This window comes from Vicia villosa, linkage group LG6 (assembly GCF_029867415.1).
Source record: "Vicia villosa cultivar HV-30 ecotype Madison, WI linkage group LG6, Vvil1.0, whole genome shotgun sequence".
NCBI lineage: Eukaryota > Viridiplantae > Streptophyta > Magnoliopsida > Fabales > Fabaceae > Vicia > Vicia villosa.
In genome coordinates this window covers 136,616,886-136,636,759 of record NC_081185.1, presented here as the reverse complement: position 1 = coordinate 136,636,759, position 19,874 = coordinate 136,616,886, and the positions used below count along the sequence as shown (strand labels likewise).

General features: G+C 34.1%; 2 protein-coding genes across 2 annotated transcripts; one reads left to right on the top strand and one right to left on the bottom strand.

The window, feature by feature from the left end:
• Positions 1 to 7,669: 7,669 nt before the first annotated feature.
• Positions 7,670 to 10,847, top strand: LOC131610154 (uncharacterized). The gene is made up of 3 exons (XM_058882030.1): positions 7,670 to 8,008; positions 8,106 to 8,247; positions 10,205 to 10,847. The coding sequence occupies exons 1-3, from the start codon at positions 7,722 to 7,724 to the stop codon at positions 10,280 to 10,282; spliced, it is 507 nt and encodes a 168-aa protein (XP_058738013.1). The 5' UTR covers positions 7,670 to 7,721; the 3' UTR covers positions 10,283 to 10,847.
• Positions 10,848 to 11,396: 549 nt separating this feature from the next.
• On the bottom strand, positions 11,397 to 12,936 carry LOC131610153 (uncharacterized). Its single transcript, XM_058882029.1, has one exon. It carries the CDS (start codon positions 12,573 to 12,575, stop codon positions 11,568 to 11,570), a length of 1,008 nt encoding a protein of 335 aa, XP_058738012.1. The 5' UTR covers positions 12,576 to 12,936; the 3' UTR covers positions 11,397 to 11,567.
• Positions 12,937 to 19,874: the final 6,938 nt, after the last annotated feature.

The window sequence follows — 19,874 nt, the reverse complement described above, 5'->3', positions numbered from 1 at the left end:
GAATGATATAAAGACTAAATACAATCTTTATTCAATGAATATAAAAAGTTAAAATTTACTTATAAATAAAAATGAAGGGAGTATTGTTTTGAAAATTCAACCTCATTAATTCCACTTACAATTATCCTTGAACATTATAATAACTTAACATCAATGAAAAAATATGCGACATTATTAAAATATATAATAAGAGCTCACATTTAACTTGTTTAAGTGTCCATCTTAATAAGCTAGAAACATTTATTCCGAAAATAGAGTCGTGGATTATCTCATAATTTAAATATCACAAAGAGCTCACATTTAAGTGTTTGTGCCTTTTAAAATATTCAAGGTTGTTTATATTCCACTTAAAAAAATTTACATCCAACTTCATTGTTATTTGCCTATATGCATTGAAAAATATTTTAAATATGTTCCTTCAAGTTTAATATTGTAACAAAATGATCATTTAAAAGTTAAGATTTTAAGAACATAATTCTAAAACTTTTTTTTTAAATAAGGCTGAATATCAATAAAAAGAAAAAGCAGGATACAAAAGAGAGCCGGGGGGACCAAACCGAAACCCGCTCAAGAGCTAGAGAATCTAAGGAAAGGCAAACCGAGTCTATTCCTAACAAAATCAGTTCTCAAAAAAGAGGGATAAACATAAAAAAGATCGAATCAGTAATCGTGAGCCCGAAGTTAGCAAGGGAGTCTGCACAAGTGTTCTCTTCTCTATAAATGTGGGAAATAACAAAAGACATGTGAGAGGTTATATTAACACAATTAATCCATCTAGTTCTAATTTTCCAAGGCACCCTATAGGGGGGTTGAAAGCCTTAATCACCGCAGTAGAATCAGATTCCAACCAAAGATGTGTCCAGTTTTTCTCATTGGCGAACTCGATAGCTAACATAACACCTGTGAGTTCGGCAATGAGCGAATTAGAGACACCCAAAAAATGCGAAAAAGCACCAACGAGTTGCCATTGTGGTATCTGAATAAACCACCGCACGCCGAAATAGCCGAATTATTAGAAGACGCACCATCACTGTTAGCTTTAATCCAATTCCAAGGAGGGGGATTCCAGATCACCTCAACCAATTTGGGGGGTTTCGGAGGCAGAATAGAAATACAAAACTTTTTAAGGATGGCAAAGTCGGATAAGGAAAGATGCGGAGTAGCTTTCGAACCAATACAGGAAGTAGAACATGCTGCCATGATAGAAGAAGAAGAAGAGGAAAGCGAAATCGCATTGCCGAGGAATCTGATGCTGTTTCTAGCGAGCCAGACAACATTGAAAAGGTGAAGAATTGCAGAGTGTGCGACAGTAGCACATTGCCCAAACCGAAAGAGGCCACAAAGATGCCAAACATCCTCCCAATTACGAATAGCGGAACGACAATCAAACATGGTAGAAAGCCATGACCAAAGAGCAGCAGCAAAAGGACACTCAAAGAACAAGTGTTGAGAGGATTCCACCGACGTGTTACAAAGGCTGCAAGCAAAAGCAAACAAAAAACCTCTACGGGAAAGATTGTCGTCCGTCGGAATCTTGCCAAGGATAAGCCGCCACACCAAAAAGGATTTGGAAGGAGGAAAGTGTTTGGACCAAACAAAACGATGCCAACTGACAGGAGGTTTCTTGCATCTAAGAAACTCATAAGCAAGCTGAAAAGTAAGTTCACCCGTAGGAGAGGGATTCCAAACCAACTTGTCCGGACGAAGATCAAAAGGAATTAAACAATTAGAAACTCGAGTAGAAACCGAAATGGGAACAGGATAAGGGAGAGCTGCCAAATTCCAGCTGTGACCCGAGATGATGGTGCTGACTGGAAAGTCCACAACGTCAACCGAATTAACCAAGTCATGAAGCAAAGGAGGACCGCACCAAGAATCGGAGAACATGATGTTGCGACCATTGCCAAGAAGCCAGGAAGAATTCTCCAAAACCTTGCTGTAAACCTATTTAATACCGGACCAGATGGAGGAAAAAATGTGGTGTTTAATGATACCCGAATGACGGAGGAGACGACCTTTGAGAAGAGTAGCCCAAGATTCAGCCGAGGAAAAAACATCCCAACAGAGCTTCAAATTAGATGCAGCGTTGAGAGTAACTAAAGAACGAAGGCCTAAACCTCCTTCAGAGAGAGGGTTGCAAATATTCGACCAAGCAACGGTAACTAATTTGCGTTTCGAAACATCCCCGCTCCAAATGAAATTCCTAGAAGCGCACTCAAGCTTCATAAGGAGGGAGATTGACCAGGAATAAACCGCAAGAGAGTGAATAAGCATGCTGTGAAGACAAGATTTCACAAGCTCAACCCGCCCAACGAAAGAGAGGAGTGAGCCTTTCCAAGAAGCCAGCTTGCATAAGAATTTGTCGGCAAGCGGTTGAAAGAATTTCACTTTGGGAGAGCCCTTGAAAATAGGGACCCCGAGGTAAGAAAAATAAGCCTCGCCTTTACTGAAACCAGTGAGAGCAGCAAGGATGTTGAGTCTAGAAGAAGACATAGCCCTGGAGTGGATGGTGGATTTTCTCGAACTGATAAGTTGTCCAGAAATATCAGCATAAGCCTTGAAGGTACCAATGAGAGCTTTTATGTTAGCAGACGAACCTTTGCAAAAGACAAAAATGTCGTCGGCATAGAAGGAGTGAGAGGGAACTTTAATGTTCCTAGGACCAAAAAGCAAATCAAGAGAGCCTGCAACAACTAACCGGGAAATACTACGACTGAGCACGTCTTCGGCGAGGCAAAAAAGAAGAGGGGAGAGAGGGTCACCTTGACGAACCCCTCTCGAGCAGCTGAAAAAACCTTGCGGAGTGCCATTGATGGACACAGAGAGGCGGGCAGAATGAAGAATACTGTTGATCCAAGAGCAAAAGGTTATGTTAAAACCGAACTGCTTGAGAACATTCAGAAGGAAAGGCCAACTAAGGGTGTCAAACGCTTTGGCAATGTCGATTTTAAGAGCTACATTAACATACCAGCTTTTGGAGTCAAGAAGATTGATGGCTTCCGAAGCAAGACAAATGCTATCCTTGATATTACGACCCTTGATGAAAGCACGTTGTTCGGAGGAAACGAGGTTCGGCATAATAGATGCTAATCTGTCAGCAATGATTTTAGAGATGATTTTGAACTTGAAGTTGGATAAAACTTCATCTTCAACCTTTAAATTTAGTAAAATAAAATAAAAAACAATTAAATTTATTTTCCTATTTCTACTCCCCAAAATCTCCTTCCAATGTATCGTCCATTCTTTTTTACAACGTAAATTGCAGCTTCTTTTTATCACTAATATATAGATTTTAATTTTTTTGAAAGATGAATACATGAGCAATTTCTTTAAGAGCAGTGATTGATTTTCTTTAAAGAATAACTTCAATTGATTTTATAGAAAACGAAAACAAATTGGAGTGATTATAGGTTTTGAAAATTTTGAGAAATTTTTTTCTACAAGGAAGAGGATGATGAGTCATATGCATACATCTTAAAAAAACGAGTTGAGACTCTATGAAGATTAAAGGTGTGCTTCGTTATAAAGAGAAAGTGAGAAGAGAGAAGTATGTGAGAGAGAGTCTGAGAAGAGATAAATAGATAACAAATACTTAAAAAAGATTTATAAGATTATTTGTTATAAGAGAAATATGAGAAAAATAAAAGATAAAGAAGTGTGTAAAATTTTGAGAAGATAATTATCCTCTATAAAAATATAAAAAAATTATATATTAAGAAGATATAAGGGCATGTATGGAATATAGCAAAAAATTATTTCTTTTTGTCATTTCTTTTCATTTTAGAGGAGACTAGAAAAAGTAAGAGGGCTCACATAATTTCATTCTCTCTTCAACTTTTCTCTCACTAACTTCTCTCTTTCCTATTTCTTTTTGTGACAAAGTCTATTTTTTTACTAACATTACAAATGTTTAATGATTAAAAAGACTAGCTTAAAATTATAAAAAAAGTCATATTGATATCAATACAAAATTTAAAGATGACAAACTAATTTAATTTTGGCTAAATTGTCCCCTGGGTCTTTAAGTTTTTTAATTGTAACAAGTTAGTCCTTTATGTTTTAATTGTAATAAGTTAGTCCTTCTTCGCTACATGTTGGTCCTTTATGTTAACCAACGTCTGCACCGTTGACCTTTTTCTCAAAATCCTTTTCAAAAAAGATGAAGTAACATTAATGGTACTAACATGTCACGTAACATGGATCAAAGAACATCATTGGATCATATAATAAAATTTTCAGAATTTTTTAGTGTATAAAAGTATTTTTAAACTAATTAAAATGCACTCAAAAGAAGAAATTAAAGAAAAATAGTAAAACAGAAAATAAAATTCTCATAAAATTACACGAAGTGTAAAATGAGAAGAAATATTTTTAGGAATTTTTTCATAATTTTTAGACCAAAAATGGATTTTAATATGAATTTTAGAAGTTAAAATAAAATTAATAGAACAAAATAAATTAGAAATAGGTCAACGGTGTATGTTTCAATTAACCCACATATAACAAAAAAACATAAAGGATTGACTTGTTACAATTAAATAACTATTAAATAACTTAAATGATGCTGGAGGTAATTTAGCCTAAGATTTTTTTTAGTTGAAATTGAATATCCTATTGTATAGACTTATATTTTGAATAGAAGAAAACTACAATAAACAACAACAATATTGTATAGACTTATCTTTTGAACAGAAGAAAACTACAATAAACAACAACAATATAGACAGAAGAAAACTACAACAAACGACAACGATAAAGACTAATCTCCCGAATAGAAAACCACAACAAATCTCCTTTAAAAAAAATTTAAAAGTACTACGGTGGAGCTTGGGCCTTAAGAGCGTGCTTCCCTTGAGGTACTGAGTTCGAAGGAGCCCGAGACCAACTTTCGGAGGCTACGTGGGGGAGCTTAAAAAACTCCTCTCGGATGGATTAGTCGGCACAGAAGGAAGGATACCACTCTGTTAAAAAAAAAGTTTAAGCTGGAAAAATTTTCTTCCAATCTCATCCAAATATGGTAAATGCACTAACCCTAATATAACTATAATCTTATTATAGATAATTAATTTTAGAGGAAAATATCCAACCCACGCAAATGAAAATAACAAATTAAGAAACAAGAAGATAATAATTATAGTGACCACTTAACATGGCGACTATCCCTTTGTTAGTGTTACCAATTTCTCTCCTCCGCCATCAACCTTCTTCTCCTCCAACTCTAACACCTCACTCTCATATCCACAATTTCCCTAACCCCATTTTCTCAAACTCCTCAACCAACAAACCATCCCCACTTCACGGTATCAATCCCAGTGACTCAAGACGAGACAAGCCTCTCTTCTTGGACGAAAACAATGCGGTGGTCGATGACATATTAACACTCTGTGAATAATTGTTATAATTTGGGGTTAGAAAAGGGGTGTTACAGAAATAAATGGTGGGTGGCCCGATAGCGGAAACCATAATAGGTGGTCCACCGGATCTTAAAACCAGGCTCAAATACCACATTAAGAAATGTGGTTAGACTTCACTCATCCATACAAAACCGGCTTGTAGGATGAAGATTGTCCCACTTATAAAGACATGTTCAGACCATATATTATCCGATGTGAGACTCTTAACAATACTTCCAACATAATTCTCTACCAAAATCACACCTACCATAAAAAACCTCTGATGATCTACACTGATGAGATCCCGCTATTTATGCACAAATATATTGATAATATTGTTGATATTGGCACCGACGGTAATTGTGGGTATCGAGCCGTTGCCGGTTTGCTCGGAAGAGGAGAAGAAAATTACACTCTTATTCGACGAGCACTTATTTCGGAGTTAACTTCGCATAAGGACATCTACGGCCGACTTTATGAAAATCAAGAAAACTTTGATAAAGTTCATGATTCTCTTGTTCCATCACTAACCGCTCACGCACCGATTTCAAAGTGGATGTCACTCCCCGAGATGAGCCATCTTATAGCAAGTGCATACGATCGAGTGTGTGTCGATTTGACGAGATTTGGATTTTCGGAGACATTTTTTCCGCTTCATAGTCGCCCACCTTTGGATGCGTCCGGCCGCATCATTTGTATCGGGTATCTAAGATCGCGCCACTTTGTGCAAGTTTTTTTGAAACCAGGGTGTCCTGTTCCGGCTACCTCTTGTCAGTGGACGACACATCATATATAAGAGGCGGATGCTTGGCCGGATCCTTTTTTTGAAAGAATGACGGAGTTCGAAGAAATGATGAAGCAAGAGCGAGAGGAAAATAGAGAGAGGTTGAAGAACTTACCAGTTTTATATTTAAGCGTCGACGGATCGTTCGAGGCATTTTAGATTATACCAGATCTTTTTTGGTTGTAATGACCGGATGTGTGTCATTTTTTGTATGTATTATCGTCTAGAATGTAAAATCAAACCGATTCAATACATATATAATATACATATATTTAATATTGTCAATGTTTATGTCATTCTCATTTACTTGTCATTTGGTTTTATTTGTGGAATTTCACAAAACATACTGCACACAACAAAATGCATTTTTTCTGTTCTGTTTCTGCTTAATTCGGAAATGCACTTCCGAAAATTTGAAGATTTAGGCTTATTTTGGAAATGCATTTCCGAAACATCCATTGATTACGAGATAAGGTTTGTTGGGTCATTATTACTCCAAGAAGTCTATAAATAATGCACCTATACATTTTCATCAACATCAAGCCACAAACAGCAATGACATACACCTACCCCCACCTTGCTTTTGTATACTTCAATAGTGGTTACCCGATGCCGTTCTAATTTAGGTTCTCGCGCGACACGCCATTCCCGAAATTGATATCGTCGCTTAACTCTCTCTTGTAATACCCGGAAAATCGGAAGGTTGTCAAGCTTGAGTATCGCTCGCCTTCACTTGACGACGAGGGAGACGTCCAGTTCACCCCATTTGAAGTCAAGAAAGATGAAGATTTAGTGGTTTTGTGGACAACTTTCGACCGATTTACTTTGAAGGGTCCGATCGAATTGGATGCGAAACTTCAAAGATCGGGAGTCGATGTTATCAAAAAGTTGACACATCCTCAACTACCAGTGTTTAACAATATGTAACTTTAATTTCATGTTGATCTATCTTTGTAATTTCGATTATTTATGATAAATCGAAGCTTTGTTCATTTGTTTTTTGTTTTCTGCATCAAACAATATTTCGGAAGTGCATCTCGGAAATCACTTTTTTTTTTTGAAAAAAAAATGATTTCGGAGATGTATTTCCGAAAACACATTTTTTTCTGAAAAAAAAGTGATTTCGGAGATGCATTTCCGAAAACACTTTTTTTTTCTTCTAAAAATTAAGGTGTTTTCGGAAGTGCACTTTCAAAATTAATTTTTTTAAAAAAAAAAAATGCATTCGGAGATGCACTTCCGAAATATAAAGACGTTTTTGAAATTTTACACGGATTTCTAAGAAGGTTTGGGTGGATAAAGAAATTGTCAAAAATTTAACACTACTACTTATTGAATAAATTTAAGCCGGAAAAATTTTCTTCCAATCTCATCCAAATTTGGTAAATGCATTTAACTTTAAAGTAATATAACTATAATAATCATATTATAGATAAATTATAAATTTTAGAGGAAAATATCCAACCCACACAAGTTAAAAAAGCAAATTAATGATTTTTAATGTAAAAGAAACAAGAAGATAATAATTGTAGTGACCACTTAACATGGCGACTATCCCTTTGTTAGTGTTACCGATTTCTCTCCTCCGCCACCAACCTTCTTCTCCTCCAACTCTAACAACTCACTCTCATATCCACAGTTTCCCTAACCCCATTTTCACAAACTCCTCAATCAACAAAACAACCACAGTTTACGGTATCAATCCCAGTGACTCAAGACGAGACAATCCTCTCTTCTTGGACGAAAACAATGCGGTGGTCGATGACATGGACGGTTACCTCAATAACCTTTCCCTCGAATACGAATCTGTTTGGGACACCAAACCAGCTTGGTTTGTCATCATCATTATTTCCTTGTCATTTTCAATTTTCCATTTTTTTTTTTTGGAACTAACTAATTGAAATATGTATGTTTTGTGTTTTGTTTAGGTGTCAGCCATGGACAATAGCGCTAACAGGGGTTTCAATTGTTGCTATTAGCTGGTTGATTTTTCACTCTCTTTTTGTCACTTCAGCCATATCCTTACTCATTTTCGCATGGTGGTACATTTTTCTATATTCTTATCCCAAGGTTCGTTTCCTATCTATCATTTATTCTCTATTTTAATTAAAATTATTATTTTTAGAGCAATATTTAAGGCATCATAAAGGCTTTTTTATGCGCTTAATTTGGCTGCAAAAACTTTTGAGTATTATATTAGAGAAATGCTATCCTTACACTCCAATTTGACATTACACCGTATACAAAATACAATACAGTTCACTTTTTATATTATTTTATTATTTTTTGTGTATTAGAATTTGATTAAAGGCAAAATATTGTATATGGTTACGGTGTAATAGAATACGGTGCTACTACAATATGGTGTAACTATAGCAGTTCTCATTATATTATGCTATTAAACACATTCACCGATAAACAAGAAACATTGTGTTCGGATAAGGAACACAAAATGTATGGAGTAGTGATGGACTAGAGTCTTGTTAGGGTAGAGAGGGGGTGGACTTATAAGATTAACATTCAAATGTCTAAGTTATTCAAATGTCTAAGTTAGTGAATGGGTTATAAAAGAGTAGAGTAAATTATGATTAGAACTTACCTCAGGTCTCGCGTGAGATCTTTATATATATGTGTGGCAGTTAGAAATCCTTTGTTTTCCGATGTGGAACGCGGAGAACAGTTGGATGATCCGACGGGTGAATAACCATTCGTGGTAGTGGGTGCACAGTACCTTGAATATATTATAATAATATAATCTCGGACTGATGAGTATGTAGTTAGGATTGGCAATCCAACAAAGGAAAAAGAAGGGTTTTCTTCTCCAAGGAAAACTTTGGTAGTGCTAAGTGAAGGCCGGTGTGTACGACGTTTGAAGTTTTTGGTTCCTTCAGTTAGATCAAAGGTTCGGACAAAGGATTTTCGGCATGGTTGAATAAAGAATCATGATTGAGTGAAGATCTTGTGGAATTCAATCTAGTGAGTTGTATACGTCAGAAGAAGAAGATTCAAATTGAAGTTGCTTATTTGTTGATTTTAGTTTTCGGCATTATATGAGATTATTTGATTGTATTGATAGACACTTAAAATTGTCAAATAGTGGAAGACTAACAAATTTAAAACGATTTATCATTGGAGACTGGATTAGGTGCTAGCTAGGGCAAATGCACTAAACCACTATGAATCTTGATGCAATTTTCTCTATCCCTCTCTTTAAATTTCCGTATAGATTTATATGATCACTGGGTTTAATTATTTTCTAGTTTTTTATGCGGCTAGGTTTATTACTAATATTGATTTTATGTAATAAGCGAAGGTATGGGGTAGATTAAGTTTGCTAAACGATCTTTCTGTTGATTATTGATTATAGCTATAATAACTTGTAATATTAGATTTTTACTTTTATATGCTCGTGTAAATTGAACTCGGTTAATTGACCTTGAGTACCATATAATCTCGGATTGATGATTGAGCCTCTCAATTATTGGGCCCAGAACACTGCATTATAGAAAATACTAATGGTTGGAAATTTCATCCTCATTGCGATCCGCCTCTAGTCGCCTAATTGCCTAATTTAAAAAGTTTCGGCAGTCCTCACCTTACATGTATTAGAGTCTTGTTCATGATCTGTTGAACTACCTGCTATCAGGTTTCCTTTATCCGATCACTCACCATTTATATCAATGTATCAAAACCAAAAGTGTTGGGTGTGAGGGATGTGTTAGAGTCTCACATTTAAAAATATGTGATTTGAACATTTGTTTATAAGTAGGGACAATCTTCAACTTAGAAGCCGGGTTTTGTAGAGTTCAGGTATAATGAGGGACTCTTAATACTAATGAAGTCGTCACGATCAATTGTTGTGTTCTTCTATGTTTATTTATATGTTTACTGTAGAGCCGAATCTGGTGTTCTAACATTGGCAATGCTGTAGTAGGTTCTGCTGCAATTTATTTGAGATTCAGCAAAAAAATAATATAAGTAACTGATCTTGATAAAGTAAATTATACTGTTTCTTATTCTTTGTCAGGCTTATTCAGCTATGATTGCTGAGCGCAGAGAAAGGATTACAGATGGTGTTGAAGATACGTATGGTCGTAGGAAGTAGCAGTGGTTTGAATTTAATTATTCCCACTCTTCACTTGTGCTCATCTTTTCTCTATGTCTCAGATGTAGTCTCTGCTTGTATTTATATTTAGTTAATACAACAGTACTTGTTAAGAATTTTATTCACATTATTTCTGTAAATTACCTTGGAGATTATATGTTGAAGAAATCTTGAGAATTGTTCACTAGACTTGGATCTGTGGAAATGAGGGTTGTTCTGTAAGAAATAAGCAGCACTTATCTGTCATATAAGCTTTGGTCTATTGCATCCTGATACTGATTTGTGGTGTGCAGAATTTAGAAGAGAGGATTTTAAAGAGGGAATTTTCACCAACTAAAAGTTGCTACTAAATGCAAAAGAAGTTGCAATCTGAAATTTCAAAGTATTAGTTACTTGCAAAAAGGGTTAGAAACAGTAAAATAATTTATAGCAGAGTCCCACTATCATGATTGTTCAGTCTCACACCATCAATAGAGTGGAAGGCAAAATCATTTCCAACCATTTTCATTCTTCCATTTATTGCTTTATTGAGGGAAACAAATACTGGAGAATTTTTACAATTCTGATATGAATATCATGTTGTCTTTTTCTTTGTGAATAAATCAATTACATTTGGTGTCAGGGCCAGGGTCGTCATAAATTTTTTAAGGCCCTGTATAGGTTATGTATGGTACAACCGTGGGAAAAAAAAAAAAAACAACAGGAGTCCTATTTTGCCATGGTTTAACTGCGACAAATATTTTACGAGGCATTATTTAATTACCATTTGAACGTTGAAAATTTTGAATCTTATGCAGTAACTTACCTTGCACACCTTCAAAGAGGATTCTTAGTGTTGATGTTTTTTCATACAAAATAGAGTTAGAGTTTCTGTTAAAATCTGTGTAGATAAAATAAAACACCTAAATATTGAACTGTGAACTACTAGGAACAATAGTGAACACAATCTGTTTTGTGCCTTAACTTTCATGGCATGAATAGAAGAAAAGTCCTCCAAACTTTTGAAAAAAAAAAAGTTGATCAAAACTGAATTTCTGTCAAAGAATTCAGTCTTGTTCAAAGTCAAATATCATACTAATAATTTTGGAGAGATTATTGAAAATAAAAATAGAAAACAAACATTGCAATGATAGAATAATATACTAAGAGCTAAAAAGGTAAAGTATTTAACAGATTTATATAATAATCTGATCACATAAGTTGTTGAAAACTGTATCTAATAATCAAAACATCACTTCAATTCATCACTCTATAATAAGATTCAAGATTCAACTCATGTATTTAACTACTCATTTTTCCAAGCATACAAAATAAGAGAAAATCCAAGACCCTGCAACTGAGAATCTCTAAACTGCTGAGAATAAGCCCAAGTCATCATAACAGAAGGATCCGAAACAGATTGACCAGACCACAATTTCTCAGCAGAAACACAAGTTTGAAACATGAAAACAGCATTTCCTGCAACATTCCCAAACAGCCAATTATGAACATCCCAAAACACTTCCACCGGAAAACTGTCCACCAGAATCGTCTGATTACCGCGAAACTTCCACTTCAATTGCTTCACCTGCATCACTATCTTGCTATCAATTCTAATCACAAGACAAGGATCATCAGTACTCCCCATAACCGTATCACACTCAATTCTCACATCATGTATCTTACCCTTGTCACAAAATTGAGCTTTCGCAGAGTAAAATCTCTTGCCGAAAACATGTTCTCTCTTCGCAATAAAAACTGCATCAGAATTATAACCACCAACATTGTTGTTGTCACTGTCAATCTTCTTGCATGCTTCTTTTTTCAGATCTCCTAAAAGCAAAACCATCTTTTTGTTAAACAAAACGACCAAATAGTACCCTTCCAATGGTTCTGGCCCAGAACCAAATTTAGCATAACTCAAATCCCAAAGTATAGCAATTTTACTAGACTCAACTTCCAAATTCTTACACCCTTTTCTCTTTGAAAACAACCATGGCTTTATATCAACCTTACACAAACAATGATTACCCAATTCCTCAATCCCAACACTCAACCCTTGGCCCATCAGATTCTTTGTCCATGAAACAGTAATCAAACATGAACGACCTCTCAATTTACATTGATAGATACATGTAACCACATTCTGTGCCCCTCTTGTGGAACCTGAAGAGGATGAAGATGAAGATGAATCTGCAACCTGCACACCATTTTCTCCAAAACAAGATGGAAACTCCTTCATGACAGAATCACCAAAAGCAGAAAAATCTAAACTTTTTCTTAAAAATCTGATCTTTAACTGATTTTTGATCATACAGAAAGAAGGGTCTTGTTATATACCTCAGCTGATTCAAATTTTCAGGTGAACCCAACAAACCCAACAAGAAACCATGGATGGAATTCTTGAATATGAGGTTCAAAAGACTTCATTTTTATGCATTTGGAATGAGATGTCAGAGGAAAAAAGCAAGATTTGCTTTACCTGTCAATTCTATGATGAGATTGATAAAGTGATAAAGAAACCAAAAGTGTGTAATTTGAAAAATTTGTTAGAAAGAGAAGTTGCTTTTAGCACATGGGGTAGGAAGAAAAGGGTAAAGAATGGATAGAGTGTAGAGAGAGTTGAGAAAATTGGTCTAAGCAAGAAGCATGGGAAGCTATTGGGTATAGATTTGTTGCATAAAGACACAAAATGGTGTTTGTTTTATACAGATTTCACCTTGCTGTCTTTGTCTTTTTTTTTTTAATATTAAAAAAATGTTACAAATCAAATTATGAAAGTTTTATAATTATGTACCTGGTAAGAGGAGACATATAGTGGTTAAACTGTTGAAAATAATTACTGTAAAATGATTAAAATCATCAAATTAACGTAATTTTTAAGAGTAATGTTGGGTGCACTATAATGGTGTATAAAAAAACAAGATTTTTGTATATGTTTTTAAGAGTATTGTTAATACTAATTTACGGTGCAATATGTGTATAGGGTTAAAATTAGAATTGGAAAAATGGGCCGTGGCTCGCCGGGCCGGTCCGCGCACCCGCCAAAAAATGGCAGGTTGGGTTAGAATTTTAGGTCCGTCGCTCGCCAAAGTCTGCCACCCGCCATACCCTCTCCGCCAAAGCCCGCCGCCCGCCAAAGCCCGTCCCTCCGTCCAAACTCACTCTTTTTTTAGTTAATTCTATTAATTGCAATTTTTGATGGTTTATTTTATACATTTATTTATAAGTATATGTAATATTTTTTAAAGTAAATTTGTTAAAAAGTTGTTTTTATAAAAAATTGTTTTAAAAAAAGTGAAAAGTTTAATTAAAAGGTAAAAAAAACTATTAATCTATTAAAAAAATATAAATAAAAATAGATGGGTAACCCGCCGCCCGCCAATCCGCCATCTTGACGGAGCGGGCATGACTTTTATGTCTATTTTAGTTGGCAGACATGCCCGTCCCGCTCATTTTTTGGCGGACATAAGACAGGGCAGACGGCGGGCGGGGCGGGCGGCCCGTTTTACCACCCCTACTTAAAATGGAAGTGAGAGTGACTTAATCAAAACATGTGTGTGATAGATATATATTCCGTTTATGGTAATATAGAAAATGGAGGTGTCTCATCCTTATTACTATTTGTGAAATGATTATGCGATTTCACCAATAAAAAAAATTAAAAGTGAAATAAATGAACTTATTTTATTTTATTTTATAGATATTATTTAATTTTATTAGAAGATTACGATCTTTCACATTTTTAACATTTAATTTATTTAATAAAACTAGCATGTGCGTTTTTTTAACGGTTTTTAAAATTTTGAATAAAAAAAATTTTAAAGTTGAAAAAAAAAAGAGATATCTTATTTTGCTATATCATATAAATGATTTAAAATTTTTAATCTGATTTAACAGAATACACAAATATCATTGATTGACAATGTAAAATAAACTCACACTCTCAATGCATATCTTATTTTCTTCAAGTATTTTTAGTCTTATAATTTCACTTAGCCAGAATTAGACTTGAGGTTTTGTTGGCACATATTCCGATTTGAACATAAATATGTGATTTTTTTTTTGAAAAGTAATGCATTCATTAGATTAAGAGAACACATACATTACAAATCTCATGACACACTTGAAACAGGACAAAACTCTATCCATAGTTTAGAGTCAAATCTAAACAAAAATCCAGAGTTAGAAAAGAAAAGACGTTACATATAGAATGTTCACAAGCTAATAGAACACGAACAAGTTAGAAACAAAAGCGTCAACTCATCATTCAGTCGACCAACCTCTTACGAACACGATCAATGACAAGATAGAAAAGATAATCCACAATCTTTTTTTAAATTCAACTACAGATAATTTCTTTAACTTGTGTTTGCGCATTTAGTCTATCTTTAGTCTCAATATTATCCACTTTTATCGAGTGTTTGAATATTAATGGATGAATAAAAGAAATGTAGACGCTGCTTCAAGACACAAAACACTTTTAAGGCTTTTTACCAAACACCATGAGAGCAAACTTAGACCTAAAAAAACAAAGACACTAAATAAAAAACACAAAGATAAATAGAAGTAGACAAATCTGACAGAGGCTGCAAGGTTTAGAGAATTTATGACGTCTTTGGAGGTGGACGAATGGTTGTCGACATTGAAGGTGAAAGAGCAGCTACACAAGAGAGATGTATCTTCATTATTGTTAAGCTTGAGATTTGAAAATCTACCATTGCAAACTCCCTATTTCTTGGTGGTGGTGGCTCCGGTGGCGGCCGCATCACCGAAAAGAAAGAGCTGATGATGATTTGCAATGGAGAAAGGGAGTAATCGATGAGTGATTTGGTTTTGGTAAGAGATTATGGATGTAGTTAAAAGGAGCGGGTAGTGCTTTCAATAGAGAAGGAGGTGACCATTATAAAAGTGGGAGATGAGAGCAACCATAAAGGTGTGAGGCGGCCACCAAACCCTTAAAGGTTGGGAGGGATTTTTAGAGAGAAGGGACAACATCTCTCTCTAGAAAACATTAAAATAACATAGATATGTAATTTGAGAAATGATTGTATCATGAGAACACTTTTTTCTTCTTAGAAGAGGTGATGTATTTGGAAATACTTCAACAATAAAGTCAATATAGATAATGAATAAGAGATTTTAGAGTTTACCAATTGTATAATTAGATATGAGTCATAAGTTAAAACTTATAGAAGGAGAATTAGGATTTCTAAAATAAAAAAACTTAGATGGACATTTTTCTTGGACGATTAGACAAGTTATAAGATGATCTTCATCATATGATCATGATATGATCTTCAAACCAACAAGTGTGGTTAACGAGATCTAGCCTCGACTACAATTGGTTGGCGCCACACTTTTCTAGGGGGTAGGTGGGTTTAAAAGACTTGTTGAAATTGAATCTAAGGTGAGGGATTCCTCTATGGTTGCTCTTTGTTTGTTTCAACATTATTTCTTGCAGAAGTTCCAAATACCACAAGTGCATTACATTAGAAAAATAGATTTGTAGTTTATCGTTGTTCACCAACATAACCAATAACTAATCTAGGTAGAGATGTAAGCGAATCGGATAAAACTAATTAAATCGACAATTAAAATCAAGCCAAACAGAAATAAAACCGATTGTTTCTGGTTCGGTTCTAAACTGATCTAATGAAAATCGATGTGGTTTGGTTTGGTTTTAGTCTTTAGGAACCGCCAAACCGATAAACTAAATCAATGGATATAATTATGCTCTAAAATTTTTATTCCACCCATCTTTAAGTCTAAATTTTGAATCATTCCAACCATTATCCATCTTTGTTCATTTCCTTTCAGCAAAACACACATCTAGAAACAACTCCAAAACATAGAAAGTAGAAACCATAAGACACTAAAACTTGCTTTCATTGAATTGCTGCTATCGCTGTCCACCACAACTGTTGCTCTCTCTAACTGTCGTTCTGATGTGTCATGGTCGTCTTTTTCATGTCCAAGTTCTCTTTGTTAATTTTCATATATATATATATACACACACACACACACACACACACACACACACACACACACACACACACACACACACTCACACACACACACACACACAACTTTTTTGTATTTTCTTCTTCAACAAAATTCTTTCTAGTCTTGTTACAAAACCGTTTTGATGTGCGTTTGAGGTGTGAAACATATTAATTGATGTGTGTTTTGTTGTGTTCTATTTGTTAAGTTTTCAAATCCTTTTTCAACCTTATAATTCCAAGTGTCAATTTTTATATTTGATAGTTAACTTATTTCATGATGTAATGGAAAGCATGTCACTGTTTCATATGGATTAAGAGAAACTTGTATTTTGTTTGAAAAAATAGGGCATGGAAAAAATTACATAAAATGTATTATTTTAAAAAAATAATAGCATAAAATACACCGAAAAACACTATTGTGGGGAATACACAAATAAATATAATGATTGAAAAAATATTATAAACCAATCAACCGAAGCAAACTAAATCGAACCAAACCGGTTAGTTTGATTTCATTTCATTTTTGAAATATGATAAAAATTGACCAAAATAAATCGATGGAGATATCATTGGTTCAGACATTTTTTTGACCCAAAACAAGTCAATACGAACCAATTACACCACTAAATCTACGTGTAATCAAATCCATTAGGGATGAAACTGGTACATCAAATTGTGACATGTATATTATGGAATAAAATGATATTGGTGTGTAACTTTTCATTAGCTTTTGAATCGAATAATTCATAATTGGTCTTTGGATTTTGGCTACTGGGCCAAAGACTTGTCCTCAAACATAATGTTTTTATAAGGTAATACTTGTGATATACCAATTTGTCTTACTCCTTCAAATGACCTCCTTGCCATATGCATTTGTCAAAATTGAAGATTAGTATAATTAAAATATTCATTCATCCCAAGATGCTCCTTAGGGTTAGTTGTGGCAAAAATATTAGGTTGAGAGTTAGAAAAAGTAAAAAGTAGATATTGTATATGAATTGACTATACCATGAAAGACCTTATTGTTGCATTGATACATTAATTTAAGTAAAAATACCCGCCTAACATTGATTCCCTTGAACTCCCTGCATGGTAGACATGACATAATTATTATCTGAATTAATTTGCTTGATCTCCACTTCTCTGTCTTGTCTGACTTCACTATAAACCATATGTCTTACAATAACAACAAATTATTTAGAGGCAAATATATGATATAATGTATCCTCATATTCAAATGTTTTCTAATAAAATACGCTTTCATTACATGTGGTTTCTCAGGTGGATTAATCGACACACCTTCAAAATTAGTGGAAAGAGGCATAATTGTTGGCATTCTCATTGTTCGTGGAGGTCCATGAGAACCTTTTAAGCCTTACATATTTACCTATGACTATGATGGTTGATCCATGCTACTAAAATTATTTCAAAACCGCATGTGATATATTGGATCGAACTCTAGTATGGTCGAAGGCTAGCTTCTTGGTTCAACAGGATTAAGCATGAAATCGAAGGTTGTTCACATGCTTGTGTCGAATATGCTAGGGTTGTTAGCATGTTAAATTAGGTTTTGGTGTTTAAACCCTAATATTTGTTAAGTTAACTTGTTTATTAAGTTGGCTTGTGTAATGGGCCTTGTGGAAAAAGCCCATTAGTTGGTATGTTAGGTTTTATTATAAATATCATACTAGTCTCTCATCATTGTTAAGCTGCAAATCCTAATTTAGGGTGAGAGAGGTTATTTGTTATTCTTGTAAACTTGTAATCTTGTTTTAAGAGAAAGTAAAAGAATAACAGTTATAACCAATTCTTGTGTTCTTCTTATCTTTCCTAATTTCTTTTATATTTTGTTCTTGACATCGTTTTTCACAACACCGCATGTATGTCAAACGTAGTCATAACTTGGTGAATGTAACTTCGGTGATAGATGTAGTGCACCATAGTGTGACAAATTTATTGTCGAACCGTAAAAGTTAGTCGATGATCGCTTAGTAATTTTCAACAATGATTATATTAGATTCAAACAAAGAGAAATAAATTATGTCTCTCAATTGTTGGTTATTTAACTATTTCATAGAACGTTAAATACGATGTATGATAATGTTAAATTAAAAAGAAATATAAAAGATAAAGTGAAGCAAAGACATAAAATATATAAAATAATTTAATTTTAAAATTAAAGGTTGGTGATTCTAACTTTATAAAAATAGAAATTCAAAGATTACATATTAGTTCAACAATTTTCTAAAGTGTTCATCGATTCTTTTTCAAGGATTTTTAAGTCACTTACATTTTTGCTAATTCAAAGTTAAGATTTTTCCAAATTTCAAGTCTTGCAAAAGAGAAAGAGTCCTGCCAAATCAGAGATGGAAGTCATAATTAAGATCTTAACTAAATGGGGCCCTTCTCATTCGAAATATCAATTGAAAACTAAATACTACATCTTCAGATTCAATGCTCCTAAATCACAACATGTTATCAAGCCCCTAAGACCATCTCCAATGGTAGTTCCTTCTAATAAGTTCTTCACCTAGACATGCCACATCATAGTACCATTGCATTGCAATGCAACTATGAAAAAATTGTGGTACCCAATCAAATTAGTTTATGAGGTAAAGTTGTGGGCCCAATAATAACTTTTTAGAATTATACAATTAAAATAAAAATTATAAAAATTATTTTAAGATGATGTGGCTAGTGGGACCCATAAAGAACCCAAAAATGGGTTGCAACCATTGGAGATGCTCTAAGTGTGACTTTTTCATTAAGATGTTATTAGGAATAATTGTATGTTTGATACCATCAAAGTTAAATTTGGTCACAGTTATAGATAACTATCTATTTAATCAATTCTAGTAGCTTTTCCCCTGAAATTTAATAAACCACTTTTTATGTGTGGAAAAAGTAAACCACGATTGCTTGATCAAGAAACTGATTAATCATTTTTTTTCTCATATCCATTGCAAGTTGCAATTGACTTTAAGCCTTAAGGGCCAATTTTGATCTACTTTAGCATTCAATTTTTTGAAAAAAAATTGGTAGAGTGAGTTCCATCATATGTTGTGAGACTTGGCAAATTGAGAAATTGCAGGCCGCTTGACCATCATGTTCAACAATAAATTTCATGACATAATTGGTCATCTTTGCTTTAACCAAACCATGAATTAGGTGCCCCACCAAGGGACATTTAGATTATAGACAGGCCAACTGCTTGGGACTTTAGGTACTGTTTGATTAAGCCAATCTTTGATTAATTTTTTTAATAACATGTATTTAAAAATTAAAAATGGGTCGGACCATATACCCAATCACCAATTAACCTTTATTTAGTGCTTTTTTTTTATTTATTTTTTGTCATGTATCATTAACAAGACTAGGTGAGGCCGCCTTAAATAAAGAATTAAACAAAAAACATTGTCAAGCCGACAAACATGGTCAATCGATGCATGTGTAAAAATTGAAAGACAAAGTTATATAAGTGTTGAAATATGCATTAAAATTTTTAAATGATGAACAGAAAGAAGATATATTTTGAGATTGCCACAAATCAAGAAGTCGAAGAGCTTCAAGAATGTCCAGTTCGAGTGATTCGCAAATATTGAGTTTGA

What these genes read in the sequence shown, in the direction of transcription:
- LOC131610154 (XM_058882030.1), top strand. Translation starts at nt 7,722, where the DNA reads ATGGCGACTATCCCTTTGTTAGTGTTACCGATTTCTCTCCTCCGCCAC. An exon ending in TGGGACACCAAACCAGCTTG is followed by an intron (nt 8,009 to 8,105) that starts GTTTGTCATCAT and finishes TGTTTTGTTTAG; the next exon opens with GTGTCAGCCATGGACAATAG. An exon ending in TTCTATATTCTTATCCCAAG is followed by an intron (nt 8,248 to 10,204) that starts GTTCGTTTCCTA and finishes ATTCTTTGTCAG; the next exon opens with GCTTATTCAGCTATGATTGC.
- LOC131610153 (XM_058882029.1), bottom strand. Translation starts at nt 12,575, where the DNA reads ATGATCAAAAATCAGTTAAAGATCAGATTTTTAAGAAAAAGTTTAGAT.